The 23178-nt window shown below is 41.0% G+C and overlaps 1 protein-coding gene across 1 annotated transcript in view; it reads left to right on the top strand.

The window, feature by feature from the left end:
- The window catches only part of CHST9 (carbohydrate (N-acetylgalactosamine 4-0) sulfotransferase 9), a 365249-nt gene that overhangs the window by 310283 nt on the left and 31788 nt on the right, over positions 1-23178 (top strand). The window contains exon 4 of the mRNA XM_006895030.1: positions 6276-6313. Coding sequence (XP_006895092.1) covers positions 6276-6313 — 38 coding nt within the window. The remainder of the gene's footprint in view (positions 1-6275; positions 6314-23178) is intronic.

The following is a 23178-nucleotide window of genomic DNA, read 5'->3' on the forward strand; positions in this document are numbered from 1 at the left end:
GAAGGAAGGAAGGAAGGAAGGAAGGAAGGAAGGAAAATACTTAAATATGCCAATAGAGCAGGATCAAGAAAAAACTAGAAGCAAGATTTCCTTTGTCTCTTCCCAATGAAGACATATGGGCAGTATTTTATTCTCTCATCAGTGACGTGTGACACACATGGAGAAAAAGTGCAGCCAGAGGAGCTCCTCAGAACTTTGGTGTGAGAGTTTTTATTGGGCATGGTTCACAAAGGCATTGAGCATCCATCCCCTTAACTAACTCGAGCTGCTTCTCTGCAGCACTCCCACAGGCCAGACTAACACAGCATGGTCCTTGGCCCCAGGTGGATAAGTACAAGCATTCACTGTCAGTCACTTCAGCAACACCCAGCCCAAGATCCCAGATATAGAAAGATACTTTAATCCCTCCAGATATTTGAGTAGCCCCTAGGTTATCTTCCAGGAGCTGCTCATGAACTAGTCCTTTCTTAGGAATGAATGTGCAAGGATTCAACACCTCAAGCCTGCTCTCCAGATTTTCTTTTGGAAAAAATATCTTTTTATTTTAAAGGAGTACTTCAACTTTCTGACGGATCCACTTCTCACAAGATAGATCCAATGTATTGACCGTATCTCTGACATCCATCCACTAACGTGTAAACATGCCTGTATCTAAAATATATTCATTCTTTTTTAATTTTATTTTAATACTGGTTTATTTACAAAGTTAGAACACATTGTTTTTTATAATGGATCTTTCCCATTCCTTGACAGCGCCCCTACTCATCAAATTGTGCAATTCTATGATTAACCTCCCCTCCCCACCCAACCTCACCCCTCTGCTTCCACCTTCTTACTCCCCCGTCCAGCCCCTTGGATCCTCATACTCATTCTACAATAATGGTTTTTTACAGTATTTGTCCTTGTGGGACTGAGTTAGTTCACTCAGCATAATGCTCTCCAGTCCCTCCCAGTTTAGGTAATAATTAATAAAACCATTGGTCCTGCGTGCGGCATAGTATTCCATTGTGTGAATGTACCATAATTTCTCAATCCATTCGATTGTGGTTGGACAGCTGGGCTGTTTCCATGTTCTTGTGTTGGTGAATAACACTGCTATGAACATTGGTGTACAAGTCTCCATTTGTGCCTCAGTTCTCATTCTCTCAGGGTATATTCCAAGTAGTGAAATAGCTGGGTCATATGGAATTTCTGTGCTTTTTTGAGAAAGTGCCAAACTGCCTTCCAGAGTGGTTTACACCCTTGTACAATCCCACCAACAATGTATAAGAGTTCCTATCTCTCCACATCCTCTCCAACATTTATTACTTGCTGTCTTTTTGAATGTTGCCACTGCTATAGGAATGAGATGGTATCTCATTCTGGTTTTGATTTGCATCTCTCTTACTGCCAGTGATTTTAAGCATTTCTTCATGTGTCTTTTGCCCACTCGAGTATCTTCCTCTGTGAAAATCTTTTCATTCTTGAAGACCATTAAATAAAACTCTGGTAATAAGCTGAAACTATAGTCCTTGACATATTTCTGCATGACTTAAAAAGAAGTGGAAACCTATTCGTTTCCCAGGACTAATGACAGTTGCCCCCTAGAAAAGGAGTACAACCCAGAGACAGAGGTATAAAAGGAATGTTCTATGAAATATTGTACAACACCTTCAATTTACTGAGTTAGAAGAAACAGCTACACAACTATGAGTCTACAGTTTTGATGCAGTAGAAAGTTATCCAGAGGAGCTGGAGTCTGAGGAACTAGGTTGGTGTCTACCTTCCAAAATAGACTTGAAATTTTAGATTCTTGCAAAATCTCTGCCTGGCTTTACAAGGACTGTTAACTTTCAAAAGTTTTTGCCATGTGTTGGCATTTTTCTAAGGACCAGTTTCATCGTGTTTTGATTCTCAAAGGAGCCCATTAACGGGAAAAAAGTTAAAAGGCTCTCTTTTAAAGTTATGTAGTGAAAGAACTTCCCCTGGAGTTTTATTCAATTTGAGGTGATTAATCAAACAGTTTACAATGAGAGGAATTAGTAAGTCTCCACCACAGGAGAGCTTGGAGAATCTGAGGCTGTGGTTGCCCTAGAATTCTAAATTTTCAACAAAATCTCCTCAAATGCTTGTACAGATGGGATTGAGATGTTTCTACAGCTTCCATTACTGATGTCTTGAAGTGGACAACAGTGTTCCAACACTATTTATCATATTCTTGAACAACATTGTCCACAATTTCTCTCTGCCATTAGAGATAGAGGTTGTTAGCAATTTCAGCTTGCTCAGCTACACAATCAGTACTGTTGGCACCAAAAGGCGAATTGTATCAGGACAGTCTGCTATCAGGGACCTCTTTAGAGAACTGAAGAGCAACGATGCCATTCTAGAGACTAAGGTGCACCTGCTCCAGGCCATGATCTTTGCCATTACTTACTATGCATCAGAAAGCTGGACAATGACTAAGGATGGCAGAAGAAGAATTGATGCCTTTGAGATGTGGTGCTGGAGAAGAGTCTTGAACATACCATGGACCATCAAGAGAACAAACATCTGTCTTGGAAAGGGTGAAACCAAGTTTCTCCCTGAAAGCTAGGATTTTGAAACTCTGTCTTACATACTTTGGGCATATGGCAAGGATGGAACAGTCCTTGGAGAAGGACATCATGCTCAGAAGGGTGGAGGTACAGCAGAGAGGAAGACACTGGATGACATGGATTGACATGGTAACTGAGGCAATGGTGTTAGATGTGTCAGAGTCAGTGAGACTGGCTCAAGTTAGTATGAGTTCAGAGCTATTGTACCTAGGGTCGCTGTGAGTCACGGGTGACTCAGTAACAAGAGCTGATCACTTTCATCTAACCAAAAGCTAAAGGAACATGACCTAAGATGATGCAGATAAGACTGTTTTTATCCTGAAAGCCATCGATTGATATTTTTCCAAAGAAGTAACATTTTTCCTTAGAACTCTGGCTACTCAGATCTACTTGGACAATTTCCATTGGCTCTAGTCTCCTAATCTAAATAAGCAGGAACAATAATCTTGGCTTCACAAGGTTGTTCCAAGGATAGAATGTATTTAAAGTGCTCAGCACAAGACCTGATACCTTGCGAGAAACTCCTTCTCCAAGACACACTTATTAACATTTCCTTAAAATCTCTTGTTCCTCCCATTGTACTTTGTTGTTAGGTGCTGTCGAGTCCAGAACAAAACTTCTCCTGATCCTGTGCCATTGTCACAATCTCTGCATGATATCTTTTTCCAAGGATTGTCCCTCCTGGGTATATGGCCAGAGTATGTGAGACAGAGTCTCAAAATCCTTGCCTCCAAGGAGCAGCTTGGTTTCACCATTTCCAGCACAGGCCTGTTAGTTCTCTTGGCAGTCCATGGAATGTTTAATACTCTCTCCAGCACCATAATTCAAAGGCATCAGTTCTTCTTCTGTATCCTTAGTCATTGTCCAGGTCTCCGATGCATAGCAAGTAATTGGGAAGACCATGGCCTAAATCAGCACACCTTAATTCCTAGACTGGCATCCTTGCTCTTCAGCACTCTGGAGAGGTCCTTGACAGTAGATATTCCTCATGTAACTTTTCTTTTGATTTCTTGACTGCTAAGGGTGTTGATTGTGGAACTGAGCAAGATGAAATTGTTAACAATCTCAATCTCTTCTCCATCTATCATGATGCTGCCAGTTGGCTCAGTAGCAAGAATCTTAATTTTCTTCATGTTGAGCTTCAATGCATATTGCAAACTATAGTCCTTGAACCTCTGAAGCATATGCTTCAGGTCCTTCTCAGTCTCAGCAAGTCATGTTGTATCGTCTTGATAATTCAGGTTGTTGATGAGTCTTCCTCAAATCCTGATGCCACATTCTTCCTCATAAAGTCCAGCCTCTTGAATAATCTATTCTGCAAACAGGTTGAAAAGATATTGAGACAGGACCCATCCCTGATGCATTCCTTTTCTGATTTTGAACCATGCAATGTTTCCTTGCTCTTGTGACTATTTGATTAGTTTGGCTCTTAATTGACTCTTGAATTCTTTTCTATTTCCTTTGGTCTCAGAGGAAACAAAGACGTGCTTATATAGTGCTGCTGTCATCTTTGTTAACACCCTCCATTCTGTACGGAGGCGGCACTCCAAGAGTTAAGTGGTCCTTTCAAAATGAAAAAAAAAAACACCTCATTTAGTGCGTCAACACTTACTAAGAGCTACCCTCCAGCAAGTTTGAATAGCTGTGAATTCAACAGGAGGAGAGTGCCTGTCTTTGTCCTGTGGAGCTAATGGTGGTTTTAAACCTCCAGAGACATGCCATCTTTGGGTTCACAATGCAACTCTCTACCCACTAGGCCACCACAGCTTCCATATCTGCCATGTTATTGTTGTTGTTACATGCTGTCAAGTCTGAGCTACCTCATAGATGACCGTCTAGTGGGTTTTCAGAGGCTCTGAATTGCATGGGAGATACCCCAGCTTTCTTCTCAGAAACAGCTGGTGAATTGAAAAACTGCTTGTGTTTGGGTTGACAGTATAAACGTTTACCCACCAGGCCACAAGAGCTCCTTTGTGTCTGTTGTATCCATTATACAACCCAGCAATTACACTGCTGGCCATTTATTCTACATAAATAAAGACTTATGTTCACTCAAAAACCCATACCTTAATGTTTATAGCAGTTTTAGTGAAGTAGACAAAGTGTGGAGACAATCCAAATGTCCTTCAGTGTTTAAATGGCCAGCAAACTAGGTTATACTCAACATTGTCAAGAATCCACCACTGATGCCCGTCACAGTCTGCAAGCATCTGCAGAGAACCGTGCTGAGTGAATGACGCTCCTCCACGGAGATCATACAGTGTGTGATTCCACTTCTATGATATCCTTTCAAAAATAGAGAACAGACTAGTTGTTATTATTAGAGGTTAGAAAGAAATAGGGTTGAAGGGGAATCTGTAACTACAAAAGGATTACATAAGGAAGCCTTGTGGTGACGGAATGTCCTGAATCTTGGCTGTATTGTGTCAATATGCTGTTGTACTATAATTTTGCAAGATGTTACTGTTTGAGGAAAATAAAGTTTACGTGAGATCTCCATATGAACTTTTGATTGTCTAAAACTGAAGCGCTTCATTTAAAAACAAACGAAAGGGATGTGTTTAATAAACTACAAATAACCTCGTATCTAACTTCTCCAATACCAGCCATTAAAAACCCTTGTGGAACAAGGTTCTTCTCTGGCATGCTTGCATTTATTCACATGACTTAGAATAGAATAAATGACACTGGGAATAGGATGGAATCACACCAAAGAGTTCACAATCCGATGAATGTTTTGATGCCACAGTGTCTCTTCTTATTCTTTCCCAGGACTTTGTTGGCCATTTATTTTTTTTATACTAAGGATTGTATTTCCTGCTGGTGAAGCCAGGTCGGGAACTGGGTGTTTAGAGTCTTATTCTTTAGGCGTCTGTGATGTTTTTCATGCATTGCTCTAACTTTGTCCTGTCCTGACACCATGTATGAAGCTGTTGAGTCACACCTTAGTCTCTAGCTGTACTCTATCAGAAAAGTAATGTCTTCGTCATCCTCACAGGTGAGTTTTTTAAAAGCAGCCCTTCTATCATCTGCCACCTCAGAGTCTCCTTGTCCAGTCCTCAAGGTTCTCCAAGCTCAGTGACCATCTTCTCCTGGAACAGGTTGTCATTGTTTGGAAATGTATGACTGGACGTTGTTCAAAGTTCCCTTCAGTCCTTTTCATCTCTTTACCATTTCTCTGCCAAAGTTTTACACATTCTTCAGATACTATCCTTCCTGGGTTTTTGCTCCATTTTCCTGTGTTCTTTGCCTTGTGTGGTTTATGTAGGGTTTGATTCTATTTTTATACCGATTACTAGAATGATTATCTGATCATATGTGTCTGTACGCACATCCTTATTTTCTGGTGTCTTTGATGTGTGATATGTCTGCCGAGTCTACCATCAGAGTGCTGTAGTGCAGTGAGCTAATTAGTGGGCTGCTAAGCACCAGACTGAGTCAGCCAGCTTCTCCGTGGGAGAAAGAAGAGGCAGTCTGCTCCTGGAACGAGTTGGTCTCAGAAATCCAGCAGGACTGTTGTACTGTCTTATAGGGTCACCAAGGGTCAGGTCTACTCAACAGAAGTAGGTGTACATTGTGACACAAATCCTTCTTCAGAGAAAATATGATAATTAGTGGAGTTTGAAAAGAACAGGCTCAGTCCCACATTATATCCATTTTCACACTTTAATGTTAAATTTCTTTTTCTTTTTCTTTCAGTGACCAGAACAAAAAGCCAGGAACAGATCAATAACCAGGTATTTCCTTGCTCTTTATAAACTGTCATATAGAATTTTGCTTCCAATGTTAATAACTTGAAAATGTAATAAAACAAAAGGCAATGCTAGTTATTGGATATGGCTGATATGTATATTGTTGCTCCAAGAACAAATGGATTGGTCGTGGGTGGGTGATGGGGAACTTCCCTGGTCTCTCCTTCCTCTCCACTCTGTCTTCCTCTCTACCCTGAGGAGTGTGGAATGCGGATAGGAAACCACAGCAAAGTGTCCCTCTGACCCCTTTGTGACCTCTGTGTTGATAGCGTCACTGCCTCAAATTGATCCTTTTATCTAGTTTTCTTTTAACTAAGGTGACTTTCCTCTGTGATTTTCCCAAATGTTGATTCACCCCACAGGCAGTCCCTCCCAGGCACTAAGAGCTGAAGTTCTAGCAGTGGACACTTCATTGTAGTCTCTCTTTTCCATTCACAGTCGGCTAACACCTTCCTGTCTGCTTCACCGTTTTCTTTTCCAACCTTTCTACTTACATTTTATGTTGAAGGAAGATGGAGTGATTCTGTTTAACTGGTTAAGATGTTTTAAACAAGCAATCATACTTACAAGCCCTTGGAGGATTTCACCAAAACCCATGTACAACCTTACCCCCATCTACTCTTCCGATGGTTGTCCAGGTACAGCACCTCCCAGAGTAGCCTGTGTCACCAGGCTTAGACAGCGGATGCTGGTCTGTGGAAAAGTACCCTCAAGTTTTGCTCTCAGGTACACATCTCCACCCTTTGTTTTGTTTTGGGTTGTTCCCTTTGGAGGGAGCTCACCTTTGCCGAGAAGAGTGCTAAATCTCCATGTGTATCAGTTAAAAGTACATACTCTAACATCTTCTCCTGATGTGCTCCAAAAGTTTTATAGGTTCAAATTTTGTCCCTACTGTAAGTCCACCCAAATGAATGTGTTGTTGTTTGTTGCTGTTGTATGTGCCGACCCGTCAGTAAGTTTTCCAAGTCAGTACGTCTTCCAGGAGACGTCACCCAACTTTCTCTCTCAGAGCAGCTGGTGGACTCGAACCACAGGCATTTGGGTTGACAGTGCAACTCCTTACTCACTAGGCCAGCAGAGCACCTTAATGAACTTCTAGTTTTATCTAATCTGTGCCAGAGGCTTTATTCCTCATTAGAGATTTTTAATAGTTGATTGATTTGTATAAAACACTGTGCTAGAGATCCAGTAGGTCAAAATTAACGTTTATAACGTATTATTTTGCTTTTGAATATACACTCATAGAAGCAGATATTTTAATGCTGGAAAATGCCATTATTACACAACAGCAAAATCAGTTGGCCACTTTAGATAGTTTATTTACACTTGAGCTTAGCTCCTTTATCATTTTATTTGTATGCAGGCACCCGAGTGGCTTAGTAAGGTTTTGCAATAATTAATAAGGCTTGGCTTTACTATTGTACTGTTTGGATTTGTTTTATGATACATAGGGATATGTTATAAAGAGAACTATTTTCTTTAATAAGCTAAAGCAATTGATCAAAAAGACATTAATGCCATTTCTTATGGGCAGATTTTCATTTCTTCTATTTTTCTTCTTTTTATGATTGAGTAAACTAGTAGAATATATAGACATCAGGAGAGTACACCAAATAGTTACTCATTATATTAAACATCGACAGGGTGCCATATGATATCATAATGGTTTCCAGCCCCAAAGTAAGGGTCTTGACACTTTAATGTAAGAGGGAAATGTCTTAAGCGCATTAATTTTACAGTTTTTCTCAGAAAGAATTGCATTGTTCAGTGTCCGCCAGCTGATATTTTTAATTCTATAATGGAATTTCTATTCAGTCTTTTAAAGCAGGTGTGGTCCCCTCTCAAGAATGCATTGACTATACAATTCAAAGAGTCCTCTTACATCTCTAGTGTATCTGAACTCAGTCCAGAAGTCAAGAAATGAAGTCACGCCTTTCTCTAAATCTTTCTGCTGCCCAAAGAACCCGGCTTGAGAAACACTTTTAAAATCTCACTTAGAATAAGCATTCCAGATTCTGTATCAGAAAGGAAGGTGAAAGGGGACACTGTCACAGGCTAATCTGGCCCCTAACTCCTTCCCACAAGGCAGTATAGATTGTGTAATTAAGCTGAAATTGAAAATCGAGTCCCTTTCTGTGTTTCCATTAGGCAGGCTATGAGTTGCACACCCGTGTGAAGCAGAGAGGCGCACTCTTGCTTGCTGGCCCCTGTCCAGTGTGGGTTGTCAGCCCACAGCCATTTCACCACACCTGAGCCCTATGAACAACTATTTGAGTCCTCCAGGGGAAAACCCTGGATTCTTTCCTGTGTAATTCACTGGGGAAATTAGTATGCTTTCTATTTTTTAAGAAGTAACTTGTTAACGTGACTTGTTTACGACAGGAGGACAAAAATGAACAGCAAACTGCTTGGCAGCGTATGGCTCCGAACGAGATGAATGCATGACCCATTTTTTTCAGCTGTCTCTTTGGCAGTTAAGTGCTGCAGCAATTTCCTTTCCTGAAAAAGGCTCCTCTTAGAGATGAAACCTCCTATAAAATCTCAGAATACTTTTTTATGATAGTAGGTTAAAGTGTAAAATACCTTCCAATCCCAAATTAAGATATAGTCCACAAGAAAATTATTACCCTCTGATCCCAGGTTAAATATGGTCCACAAGAAAATTATTATCTTCCAATCTCAAATTAAAATATGGTCCACAAGAGAAGGGGAAATACGCATACCTTGTAACTTAACTTTTGGACACTGGCTCTTTATGCAGTAAACAGTTAAAGCATGCAAGTGACTTCACACCTTCTGTATGTGGTGTTTATATAGCAGATAAGTGAAACCTATAGTCAAAGAATAAGGGTTCTGGTGGCCTAGTGATAAGAAGTTACACTACCAACCCAAAGGCAGTCAGTTCAAATCCACCCATTGCACTGAGGGAGAAAGATGAGCAGTCTCCTTCCATGCAATTAATAGCCTCTGAAAACCCTCTGGACAGACACCTCAGAGTCACTTCCGACTTATTACCAATGACTTACTGCTTTGGAGAGGACTCCTCTAGCATTCCTAGACTTATTTCTCCTTGTATTATTTTATGCACACTGTATACCAACACTCCCACACCCTACTTGTATCCCTAGACCCAAATTAAATCCCACCTTTTCCATAAAATTTTCTTTCACCAAACAGCTGAGAACAATCTCTCCTTCTTCTGTTATCCAGCCTTACTTTGTTTCATCCCTCCGCTGTACACTCTTGCATATACTTCTCTTTATTCCAATTTTTTATATCCATGTATGACTGTTGTGCTGGATAGCTTCATTATAAAGAGAATAAACTAGGTTTCCTTCATTTTTGTGTTCACTCAATCACTTGATCAGTGTCTAGTTGGAGGTTAATTCTTGAATTCACTGAATTATTGTTCCATTGTTATGTTGTTAGGTGCCATCGAGTTGGAGAGTTGACTCCAACTCCAAATCCTCCAGTGGATTTTCAGAGGCTGTAAAAGGAGATTGCCTATCTTTCTCCCATAATTCTTACGCTGTTGGCCAGATGTTGGCCATACCCTACTACTGGAAGGTCAAACCTGTTGTGTGATTGGTTCTTACAGGAGCCAGTTGTCTTTTGCCTTTCCTAGAAAGGAACCTAAATGGCCAAAACCATTAAGAGATATTGAAAGAATCAAAATGCAGAAATGCCCAGATCTAAATTTACTTTGACCTTTTTGTCTGCATTCTCTCATTGCTTGTAGAATGTTAGTTCACTCGGGTTAAAAAATGGGCCCTGATTTCACTCAAGTATAACCATGGCAATGCCATTCTCTGCTGCCTTTGCTGTGGCGTGTGAACTTTAAAACTTCTAAATTTAAAGTAGGATTGTGTTACCTTGCACTATTCTTATCAAAATGGTCATGCACTCAGACTATTTTGTATTAAAGGTATTTTCCTTTTTCATCTTCAGCACTAATGGAGCTAGTAAAGATTGCATCCCTGTAATTCGCTCTAAAGATTACCTTCAACAATTGTTGGGCTTTTAAAAAGCTATCCAATTTAGGAAGTCTTTTTAAAAAGTGCTTGAAATCAAGTTGAAAAAGATAAACAAGAAATGGTTGCCGTGATCATGGTTAACCATGAAGGATTTATAAAAGATGGCCTTTATTAACATTTAGATGACTTCCAACCAGAAAATGTCAATCTAGACCTGAATGTCAAATGTCTGGAACGTAATTATTTAATTAGAAGCCAAGAAAGTTAAACTATTGTGTATGTGTGTCTTGTACCTGTTCATATGTGTTATCAGAACAAAGGAAGCATGAGAAAATGACCCTATTTAGGGAACTCTGGTGGCCTAGTTGCAAGAAGCTGCACTGCAATCCCAGAGGCAGGCAGTTCAAATCCACCAGTTGCTCTGCTGGAGAAGGAGGGACAATCTCCTCCTCTACCAATCAGATCTGATTTGGCGGTACACTCGCAAAAAAATAATAAATAAAATTTAATTTTTTTAAAAAGTGACCCTGTTTACAAACATGAACATCATGAAGAAAATAGTGGTTGAAGAAAAAATTGCTTATTAGTAACAATGCAAAAGCTGTTAGCAACTAAATATGCAGAGTTCTCACCCAAGCACTCAGATATTTCTAAATAATAATGCTCAATAATTGTCCCAGCCACCCAGAGCTTGAGATCTCATTTATTTGTCACAATCCTATGAAGGCAGGTATCTTAATTTCCATTGTGCATATGTATTAACTCAGTCTTGAGAGATTAGTAATTCCCTAGATATTTTAGTGCTTATTGCTGCTAACTGGCATCAAAAAGGCTGCTGACTCTTGACAACGCTCATGTTTCAATAGAATTGACCCATAGGGTGTCTTTACAAAAGCAGATCGCCAAGCCTACCTGCAATGGAGTCCCTGTTGTTGTTGTTGTTATTTGCCATCAAGTCAATTCCAACTCTGAATCCTTCTTTAACTTGAGCCAACTTCATTGTCTCCAAAACACCTACTCCATTACCCCAGTCAGTGAGTCAATCCATCTCATCCACAGTTTTCCTCTCTTGCACTTCCCTTCCACCCTTCCAAGCATGATGTCCCTCTCCAAGACTGGTCCTTCCTAGCAACATGCCCAAAGTATGTCAAACAGAGCTTCAAAATCTTTGCCTCCAAGGAATATCCTGGTTTCATCCTCTCTAGGATGGACTTGTTTGTTCTCCTAACAGTTCATGATATATTCAATACTCTTCTCCAGCACCACAACTCAAAGGCATCGATTCTTCTTCTGTCATCCTTAGTCATTGTCCAGCTCCCTGATGCATAGTAAGTAATTAATTGCAAAGATCATTACTTGGATGGAATTCCTAGCACTCCTTAATAGTACTGGGTAGCATTTAATGAGCTTTCTGAGTATATAAAGTGTTCTAAATTAACAAGTAAACACCCTTATCTCATTCAAATCTCATGACATCACTCTGAGGTAGGTACTGATTATGTGATGTTAGAGATAGTAAAGTGGCTTGTCCAGAATCACACCCATGGTAAGTGGGCCAACCAATTTGAATCAGGTAGTCTTAATGCTGCTGCTCAACTCTACTGTTTTAAATATCTCTGGTAAAGGGAAGATCCAGAATCTAAATGTAGGCACATCTCATTCGTGAACTGTTTTCTTCATTATTATGGGGCCTTACTCCCTCTGAAAATTGATCTGTTAATTAAGTGATCCCCCATATGATCACTCTATTCAGCACCCTGATTTTGTCACCACCAATGGAGAAATTAGATATGACACCTGGAATGCAGATATGTATGATTTGGCATGTCTTATTTTTACTTCAGAATATTTTTACCATCAAGATGAGCAGGTATTCTCGCTAGAGTCCCTGTTGAGCTTTAAATTACTTTTTAATTAAACAAGTAGAAAATCAAGCAATTCTGGTTTTAGTGAAAATTGTTACCTGACAAAGGTTAAGGACAGACAACAAAAACCCTGAGATAATCTGTTAACCCACTGGCAGTGTTTCCTTGAGTCGAATCCTCTTTTCTCGTCCACTGTGGAATGTTCTCTTGTTCTTTTATTTTCCAAAAAGGGCGGAGGGTGGGGGTTGGCAGGGACTGGAAATCTTACTCCTTTATTAGTTCTTCAACTGTATCATATGACATATGTACTAGTGTAAAAGAATGTAGACTACTTCAACACTCTGCTATACAAACACAGTACCTATTTAAAAGAACAAGAATAGTAATTTTGGCATCTATTGTATATTAATCACACCACCTAAGGCACTGTCAGCCACCAGGCTAGGCAAGTCTCTTCAGCAAATAATTTTCTCCCCATTCCATTTCTCATATGTTTCAATGCAGTGTACATTATTTATCCCCTCTTTTCTTTGTTTCCCCTAAAACCCGATGTCATTCCTGTTTTATAACAGTGGCATTATGCAGTATTTGTCATTTTGTGATTAAGATATTTCACTCAACATAATGTCCTCCAGGGTCACCCATTTGGTATAATATTGCATCAGTTCCTTGTTTTTCAATGCAGTCTAGTATTCCACTGTCTGAGTATACCACAGCTTCTCTATCCATTCATTTTTTGATGGGCACTTGGGTTGTTTCCAACTCCTTGCTAGTGTAAACAAAGCAACAATAAACATGGGTGTGAATATATCTGGCTGGGTGGCAGTTATGGTTTCTTTAGAGCATATTCCCAGTAGTGGAATTGCTGGATCAAATGGCATTTCTATTTCCAACTTTTTGAGAAAGTGCCATACTGTCTTCCATAGTGGCTGCATTTTACATTCCCACAAACAGTGAATAAGCGTTCCAGTTTCTCCACAACCTCGCCAGTATTTGTTGTTTGCTGCTCTGTTGAATTTCTGTTCTTACTGGGGTGACATAATATCTCATTGTTGTTTTTATTTCTTGAGTTATTCCTTGCTCAAGATGGGCTGATCTGTCATTGTTTTGGAATAGACATCCTAAAATATTCAATATTAGATATGTGAAACAATACTGTCTAAAATATTCAATAAATATTAGCATTTATCTTTTTGTTTTATCCCAAAGAAAGGTGACCCAACAGAATGTGGAAACTACAGAACAATCTCACTGATTTCACATGCAAGCAAGATTTTACTGAAGATTATCCAAAAACGACTGGAACAGCACATCAACAGAGAACTACCAGAAGTCCAGGCTGGCTTTAGAAGGGGTCGTGGTACTAGAGATATTGTAGCTGATGTTAGATGGATCTTGGCTGAAAGCAGGGAATACCAGAGGAATGTCTATCTGTGTTTCATTGACTATGCAAAGGCATTTGACTGTGTAGATCATAACAAACTATGGCTGACTCTGAGAAGAATGAGAATCCTAGAACACTTGATCGTTCTAATGCGAAACTTATACTTGGACCAGGAGGCAGTCATTAGAACAGAGCAAGGGAACACTGCATGGTTCAAAATTGGGAAGGGCGTATGCCAGGGATGCATCCTATCTCCATACCTTTTCAACCTATATGCAGAACAGATTATCTGGGAGGCTGGGCTCTATGAGGAGAAATGTGGGGTCAAGACTGGTGGACGATTTATCAACAATCTGCGTTATGTGAATGACACAACCCTACTTGCTGAAACTGAAGAGGACCTGAAGCGCCTGCTGTGGAGTGTCAAAGACTGCAGCCTACAATATGGATTGAGGCTCAATGTCAAGAAGACAAAGATTCTCACCACTGGACCAATTGGCAGCATCAGGATGGATGGTGAAGAGATTGAGACTGTACACAGCTTTAGTTTGCTTGGCTCCATAGTCAACAGTCTTGGCACCAGCAGCCAGGAAATTAAAAGGCGCATTGCCATGGGAAAGTCTGCTGTTAGGGACCTCTCCAAAGTACTGAAGAGCAATGGTGTCTCTCTGGAGACTGAGGTGCGTCTGGTACAGGCTTTGGTCTTCCCAATCACTTGTTATGCATCAGAGAGTTGGACAATGACCAAGGAGGATAGAAGGAGAATTGATGCCTTTGAGCTGTGGTGCTGGAGAAGAGTATTGAGAATACCATGGACTGCTAGGAAAACAAACAGATTTGTCCTGGAAAGGGTTAAACCGGGTGGCTCCTTGGAGGCAAGGATTCTGAGGCTCTGTCTAACATACTTTGGACGTGTTGTGAGGAGAGACCAGTCCTTGGAGAGGGACATCATGCTTGAGAGGGTGGAGGGACAGCGCAGGAGAGGAAGGCCCTCTATGAGGTGGATTGATTCAGTGACTGGGATAATTGGGATGGGAGTGTCAGAGACGGTGCGATTGGCACAGGACAGAGCGGAGTTTAGGGCAGTTGTACATAGGGTCGCTATGAGTCGCAGGCGACTCGACGGCACATAACAACAACAACACATCTTTTTGTTTCATTTTATATTGGTTTGCTCACAAAGTTTGTATATATTGTGTTTCACGTTATTCTTTATTCGTATTGTGTGTCATACAATCATTCTCCATGCATTATGTTTTATAAAATCAATCACCACTGCGCCTTGCCCATCATGACCCAATCTTTTCAGGTCCGTGCTGGATCCTTCCCATTTCCTTCACCCCCTCCCTCCACTCACCAATCTGTACAATCCTGTAGTTTCACCCATACCCAACCTCACCCCTCTGCTCCCATCCCTTCCTCCCCTTGGGTCCCCATACATGTTTTTAAGCTGCTCTCTGTGTTCTTATTGCTCCTTATGAAGGAGCACTTGAATCGCACTTATTATGAATGAGCCTTATTGTCAGTATCAACATGGGGTTGAAGAACTTATTGTCATGAGTTGCTATGGGGTTGGCTCGGAGTCAAGACAACCTTGCACAAGACAGACTGGAACTCTGCCTAGCCAGGCCTTATCATCGTGACCACTGGCATGTTTTAGAGGATAAGGATCTTTAATACCAGGCATTTCTGTAAAACCCACAGTCTCTCGATGACATAGACAGATCCCTTAAAACAGATCCCTTCGAGCACCTACGGGTGGACTTGCACACTGTGTGCATTTTGCTCTTTAGGGAAATTTCTTTGGTGGAATGCTCTTTGATCTTTCTCCTGGTTCAAGAGCGAAGGAAAGTAACTACAGTCTTTTCTACTTCCTCCAAGAGAGAGAAAGAAGTGGCAATGTCTACCCCTTTTAAAAACTCTTAAGTTGAAGCAAATTGTATTTCTCTTTATTTGGTAAAGTAGCACTTATCAGAAAACAAATTTCAGAGAAGGCAAAGAAATACAGAGAAGTAGTGAAAATGCAGAGTACGAGTAAGGGTCCCAGGGAAAACTACCACGTCTCTGTTGCCCTTAATGTGGAAAAAGTTATTATCCACAGAAGTGTTATGTTACATTCTGTGGCCAATCATCAAACAAGGGTGGAATAAACAAGATTCTTCACTGTTTCATCGCTGGTATGTGCCTTGCCCATAATGTATTAGAAGGGAATATTTTCATCATACTATTACTGGATAATTCAATTAGGCCAATGTTCTGTGGCTGTAGAATAATGTAATTTACTATGTTGAATGATTAGCCAATCAGATTTCTCTCATTTTCTAAAGCAATGGATTGACTAGAATGTGACTATAAACAAAATAGATTTTATTAAACATAATCTACTTTGTAAACAAATGAAATTAATTCTTTGCCTGACCTAAAGCTTTGAAAATGAAAGACCAAAATTGAACACATGCTTCCAATTTTGGTTCTGTTACCAAGATGACACTTAATATAAAAGTTACAATTTAACTTCCCCTCAAGTATTCCATACTTGTGACTAAATGACTCTTAGAAATATGCTCATCAACAGATGGGAGCCACTTATGGCCTCATAAACTCCAAAGCAAGTGAAATTATCTCAGCAAAATAGAAGGAGATTATAATAAAGCCTCATCTGGTTATCTCAGAGATGATTAATGCATTGCATATTGGTTCAATGGTGCAATAAATATTGACAGATAATCACCCTTCTTCATGCAAGAGAAATACTGACGAGACAAATGCCTGTGATGTATGCTTTCAATCAATCAATATGCAATTCTGAGCAAGCACCGTGTATTTAGGGCCATACTAAGTGCTACAGAGGATGGGAAAGAATGCTCAGGCATGGTGCCTGCTCTACAGGGGGTTCCTGTCTTGAAAGAGGAGACAAATATTACATGCTTTATATATTGCACAGAATAGCAGAGCCTGTATTGTTATTACATGTTTTCTTAGTAACTATCCAGTATAGTTATATTTCTTCAGTACAGTAACTATCAAGGGATAGAAAGGAAGATTGCCAGCAAGGTGGATTGACACAGTGACCGTAACAATAAGCTGGAGTGTATCAGAGATGGTTGTGAGGATGGGTGGCACAGGAGAGGGCAAGGTTCACATCTATTGATCGTAGGGTCACTGTGATTCAAAAGCATCTAAAAAAATGGCACATAACCACAAAAACAATTACGTGTAGGCACTGTGGCATTCCTGGGTGATGAAAACAGTGAACGCATTAAGTTGCTAACCTCAAGTCTGGAAATTTTAGTCTACCCAGAGTGAACGCTGATGGAAAGCCAGACTTTTCATCTCTGATGAAATGGTCCACTTCCAAGAATTCAGGCAGTGAAGACCCTGTGGAGCCCAGTTCTGCTCTGAGACACAGGTCAAAATTGACTCAACAACTAGCAATCAAAGAGGTCATATGGGAATTTGGAGAAGTTGACAACCAATAAACACCAGCAGGATCAATGTAGGGTCTCTTGAGCAATGGGCACCTATTCAAAGAAGAGTCAAAAGTCCAAGAGGTCTTAGGAGAAAAATTATTCAAGTTTGGTTCAACAGGAAATAGAGTGTTTTGGTCCTAAAAATCTTGATGTTTGGAACATGGCCTCAGGAAAATTAGGATAGTATTTTTCATGAATCTATATGTTCTCATTCTACTCTTCTCAACACTTTAAAGCCCATGAATTGATGCCAATTTAACAGCTATTAGATGAGTTACAATTCTCTCTAAATTATTTTCATTTTCTTCTGCTTTGTAACTTACTAGCCCTAAGTCAATTCCTCAAGTGACAGGCAGAGTGAGATCTTCAACATTTAAATCATAACCTGCCATGTTCTCCTGCCAGAAACCTCCAGTCACTTACGTTGCACCTGTAGGGAGTTTCTGCTAACCCCAGGGCTTCACCTCTTGTTAGTTTGAATCTACCATTAGCTTCACAGGAGAAAGATGAGTTAATCACTGTTTGTGTAGTTTACAGCCTGTGAAACCCAATGGAGGGTCAGCTGAGTCGGTTCCCAATCAACAGCAATGTTTTGAGAGGTTGTGTTTGGATTTTTTTCAGATGAAAAGGTGAAATCCTTACTGAAATGGAACATGATTATGAGATGTAGTCTTACCTTCTTGCTTGGTGGCATCCTGTGTTGTTGTGGTCTTCTTACTCTTGGGTGCCCTTCCACCACCCAGAGTTGCTTCCATGTGGGGCCAACTGACAGCTGCAATAAAGATTGATTGCTCTTGTTGTTGACGTCTGTCATCAAGCCAGAAACAACCCATAGCTGACCCTCCAGGGAGTTTTCAGAGGCAGTAAATCATGTGGAAAGAGATGCCCATCTTTCTCCCATAGAGCCGCTGGTGGATTTAAACCAAGGTACAAATCCAGAGTGGTCTTTGGATCTAGCTTACTCACATTTTCCAGCTTGTTGGTTAAAGAAGCAAAGGGGCATGTATCTCACCACCGTCCTCGTTGCACAGGACTCTTGCTTATTGATCCTGTGCATCTGCAGACCTTTCTGATAGAGTTCTCCGGGGAGACCAAAAAGTAGGATAGACAAATAGACCAGAGATTTCTTGAAATGAACCTTCTCAGGTATTTATGGGAGATGGTGAATCTATGATCTGTAGAGCAGGCTGGCAGACAAGAAACACAAGACTTCTATGATACCTTCTTGAGGAAGACTTGTTCATTCCTTTTAGGAAACTTAAGGTTTTGCTGATTCAATAAGATGCATTATTGGGATAATTTTCTTTGCATAAAGTCAACTGATTATAATTGTGAACTTAAAAGACCCAGTTGTCATAGTAGAGTTGATCCTGACTCATGGTGACCTCTCTCTGTGTCAGAGTAGAATGAGCTCCATAGAGTGTTCAATGGCCATGATCTGTTGAAAGGAGATCGGCAGGCTTCTCTTCTGAAGTATTGCTGGTAAGCCTCTAACCACCCATGTTTCAGTTAGCAACAGAGTGTGTTGACTATTTGTACCACCCAAGGACTAAATTACATCTACAAAATGTCATTAAGCAATAACTAGTCAAATGTTGGACCAAACAACTGGGTACCATCACCTAGCCTAAAGGATGGATATGGTTAATCATCTTTTATAGTTAATCTCCAAAATGGTCTTCATCATTCTGAAATAGTACAGGCTGGAGGCTGGAAAAGTCCCTTGAAGGAGATACTAAACAGAAAAGTAACTGGATGAAAGGAGGGAAAAATGATAAGTGGAGTAAAATGATATTAGTTATTGTGGATACAGCCACTTAAAGTGCTATAGCCCCGTTGGAGATATTTCTAAATACAGTGCATAAAATGTTCACTTCCATAATCTGGCTATACATCTGCTAAGTTACCAACTAGATATGAAATCAAGATTTGGGGAAAAAATGAATAAATCTATATGGCAGTTTTGGATAAGCATAGTCAGTCTGTGGAAATACAGGTTCTAAGATTTTTCGGCAGAGGTTTATTGATGATTCGACACCTCAAGCTAGTATATATTTGGACGATCCCATTAAAGGTAATTGTTATACAGCCATCAAAGGGTTATTGAATACTGGTGCCGATGTTTCTATCATAGCCACTAAACGCTGGCCAGTGGGATAGCCCACAGAAAAGATTGAAACTAAATTTACAGGAATAGGAATTTGGGGAAAAGTACATCAGAGCTCTTAATGAAATTTGTTGCAAAGGCCCTGAAGGACAATCCACTAGATTCAAACCATTCATTGCTGGTATAGCTTTCAGTTTATGGGGGCGGGATCTATTACAACATCACTCCATGCACTGAACCGTCAAGTGGTCTCTTTACTTGGGCCTCTGCTCATAACAGGAAGTGGATGATTTTTTTCTTAATGTATTTATAACATGGATACAGTATTATAGAGGTAGTGTCTATCATTTTAAAAAAGCAAAAAAAAAAAACGGCAACCGTATGAAGACTGTGTTCCCCAGTCACTGAAAGTTTATTATTAAAAGTTGAAACGTACCTTCAGTCTGCCTTGTGTCACAGTTGATCCAGACTCACAGTTCACAGGCCACTCGTTCTGTACCTATTTGCCTTGATTCTAGGAGCTTGTCCTTAACTATGGAAGCATGGAGCCCTGGCAGAAGTCAAGACAGATGTGAACCACCTCTGCCAACAGGCAAAAAACACTCTCCTAGCTCATGTGGGACACTGTGGACAAGGAATTCTCCCCTTGTGAATCATGAGTCAGCAATAAAGCAAGAAGGTCTTCTCAGTGATTTGAAAATTGAACCAGAGTTTGAGGAAATGCCTTTGAATTTCACAAGTGAATGGCCCTTGATTCTGTACACCTTGACCTTGCTACAGTACTGGCTAAAAGCTGGTTAACTGTGACTCCATTTACAGGAAGCCCTAGGAAAACGCCTGTGTGGAGCCTGAGACCTTCCTTCTACGGACATTCGGTTTCTCTTTGTGTGGGGAGTAGGCAGACATAATAAGCTGTGATTGATTTCTGAGCAAGAAATACCAACATATCCTTGCTCCTCCCAAACAGAAGATTACAGAATTATAGTGAGGAAGGAAAAGTGAAGATGACACAGTGTTTGAAGGACCATGAGATAATTATTCTTGATATCTGTGTCACTATTAATAGTGACAGCCAAAGACCTCCCCAAATTGCTAAGGAGCAATGATGTTAGTTTGAGGACTAGGGTACACTGGATTCAGACCGTGGTCTTTCCTATTGAATGCCATGCTGCTGACTGAGAGATGGACAATAAATAAAGATGTTGTTGTTGTTGTTGTTGTTATGTGCCGTCGAGTCACTTGCGACTCATAGTGACCCTGTGCACAACAGCCCTAAACTCTGCTCTGTCTTGTGCCAATTGCACTGTCTCTGACACTCCCATCCCAATAACCCCAGTCACCAAATCAATCCACCTCATACAGGGCCTTCCCCTCCTGCGCCATCCCTCCACCTTCCCCAGCATGATGTCCTTCTCTAAGGACCGGTCTCTTCTTATAACATGTCTGAAGTATGTTAGACAGAGCCTCAGAATCCTTACCTCCAAAGAGCCACCCGGTTTAACCCTTTCCAGGATGAATCTGTTTGTTTTCCTAGCAGTCCATGGTACTCTCAATACTCTTCTCCAGCACCACAGCTCAAAGGCATCAATTCTCCTTCTATCCTCCTTGGTCATTGTTCAACTCTCTGATGCATAACAAGTGATTGCAAAGACCATGGCCTGTATCAGATGCACCATAGTCTCCAGAGAGACACCATTGCTCTTCAGTACTTTGGAGAGGTCACTAACAGCAGACTTTCCCATCGCAATGTATCTTTTAATTTCCTGACTACTGGTACCAAGAGTGTTGACTGTGGAGCCAAGCAAACTAAAGCTGTGAACAATCTCAATCTCTTCACCATCCATCCTGATGCTACCAGTTGGCCCAGTAGTGAAAATCTTTGTCTCTTGACATTGAGCCTCAAGCCATATTGGAGGCTACAGTTCTTGACCCTCTGCATCACCTTCACTCAGGAAACATTACCACTAAACTTCGGAGACACTGGTCCCAACATAAGAAACTACCAGAAGCCGACGTGTTTGAAATCACAGAAGCCAAGTATACTTCATATATAAGCTATTAGATCAAGGACTGGTCAATGGGAAATAGATGTGAAAGGAGTGGGTAGAAGTGGATGGGTATCCTAGTGGATGGTGGAGCAGGGAAAAAGTGGGTAAAGACACGTGTTGCAAAGGCAGGGACAACACTGATACTAATGGTTAACTCCACAATAAGGAGTTAAAAACCTTTCACTTTTTCTATAAAATGCTGGTCTGTCTGATACTTCTCCAAATCTGAACATTCAGATTACGACAGACTAGAAAGAAGGATTAGTCACCTCTCAAATAGCAGGCTTCTGAAAACCCTATGTACAAATAAAGATGACAGAAGAAAAATGAGTGCTTTAGAAGTGATGCTGGAGAAGAGCACTGTATAGCCCGTGAACTGCCAAAAGAACAGATACGTCCTGGAGGACTTTCAGCCAGAGTGCTCCTTAGAGGTAAGGATGGCCAAGCTTCGTCTCGCACACGTTGGGCATGTTGCTAGGAAAGGCTGTTCCTGGGAGAAGGGCATCATGCTCGGAGAGATGGGGACTGTGGAAGAGAAGACTCTCAACCAGGTGGATTGACACAGTGACTACAACGATGGGCTTGAGTGTCAGAGACTGTGAGGTTGGCACAAGAGAGGAGAGGGTTTAGATCTGTTGTTCATAGGGCTGCTGTGAGTCTTACTTGACTGGGTGGCATCTAACGGCAACATTAGGAGATTATGGAGATACCTGTCTACTGGTCTCACAAGAGAAAAGAGACTAACGATTGAATGTCGACTCATCCACACTCATAATTCTGCCCTAAGGGAAATAACACAGGGGGTTGGCATGGCCCCACCCTCTTCACCAGAAACACATTGTCACCTTATGTAGACTTAGTTGCAGATGGCAGACACCCCTCTGTGATCCTCCAGTGTCCAGTAGGAGCTCATCCCAGATCAGGTCCAGCCTGAAATAGTCCAGACACATCCTCAGATCAAGGGATCAGAACAAAGGTTGTTCACGCCTGATCTTTCCAAGAAAAGGGGAATAAAGGTGAAGACACGGGCCATGACTCATAGTTGCCTGTTTTGGAGATGTAGAATCAGGGACCCTAAAACTTCTAAAAGTCCTCCAAAATCACTAATTTTACAATTAATAAAATAATATTCCTGATATTAAGCTTCTCTTAATTCATGAAGAGATAAGAATTTGCAAACTTAAAACTTACAACTCTGTAATGGCTTTGCTTCCCCAGAGGTCTATGACCCTTCACCCACTTGGATCCCCTCTTGCCTTCCCTGCGGTTACCTTTGCTGCTAGTTTGTGTCTTGCCTTCTCCCTTTGCATTCAAATCCTGAACCTCTCAGCATGGTTTTAGTCTCCCCAGGGCATGATCTGGTGCCCCAGGCAATTAGTTCTTCCCAGGTCAAGGCCCAGCAAAACAACAACAGCACTAAAAGTACACTCAGCCTTCTCTAGCCCAAGGATTGGACCAGGCTCAGCTTTACTCACAGCTGAGCTATCAGATATGCAGGCTGGTTCAAGCCAGAGGTGGGCGTGTGTCCCTCAAACATGCTGACATAGGTAAATCTAATCTGAGTCTGACTGATACTTAACCATTAAATGAGACCGGGGGATGGATTGCGGCCCTGTCGTGGCTGCCCTCATAGTTGGCATTGCTATTACTAGGGCTCAAGTAGCTTTGGACCTTAGGCAATGAGGGAAGGTATAAACTGCCTCCTGGACGCAGTAGGTGAAGCCCTCTGCACCACAATTATCTTGACTCAACTATTCCTCTGAACTCGCTTCTCTCGGTGACTTGTCTTTCCTACCCCTTATCCTTACCAGTTACTGGCCAGCCTTTCTGAGCTTTCTTGTGTAGAGTTAGAGAGGAGATGGTCTCATTGATTTTGATAATTCTGCCTACCTATCTGGTTCAAAATTGGGAAGGGTGTAAGCCAGGGATGCATCCTGTCTCCATACCTTTTCAACATGTATGCAGAGCAGATTATCCGAGAGGCTGGGCTCTATGAGGAGAA

The sequence above is a fragment of the Elephantulus edwardii genome, unplaced genomic scaffold (genome assembly GCF_000299155.1).
Source record: "Elephantulus edwardii isolate Elephantulus edwardi_28Jun2011 unplaced genomic scaffold, EleEdw1.0 scaffold00155, whole genome shotgun sequence".
NCBI classification, from domain to species: Eukaryota; Metazoa; Chordata; class Mammalia; order Macroscelidea; family Macroscelididae; genus Elephantulus; species Elephantulus edwardii.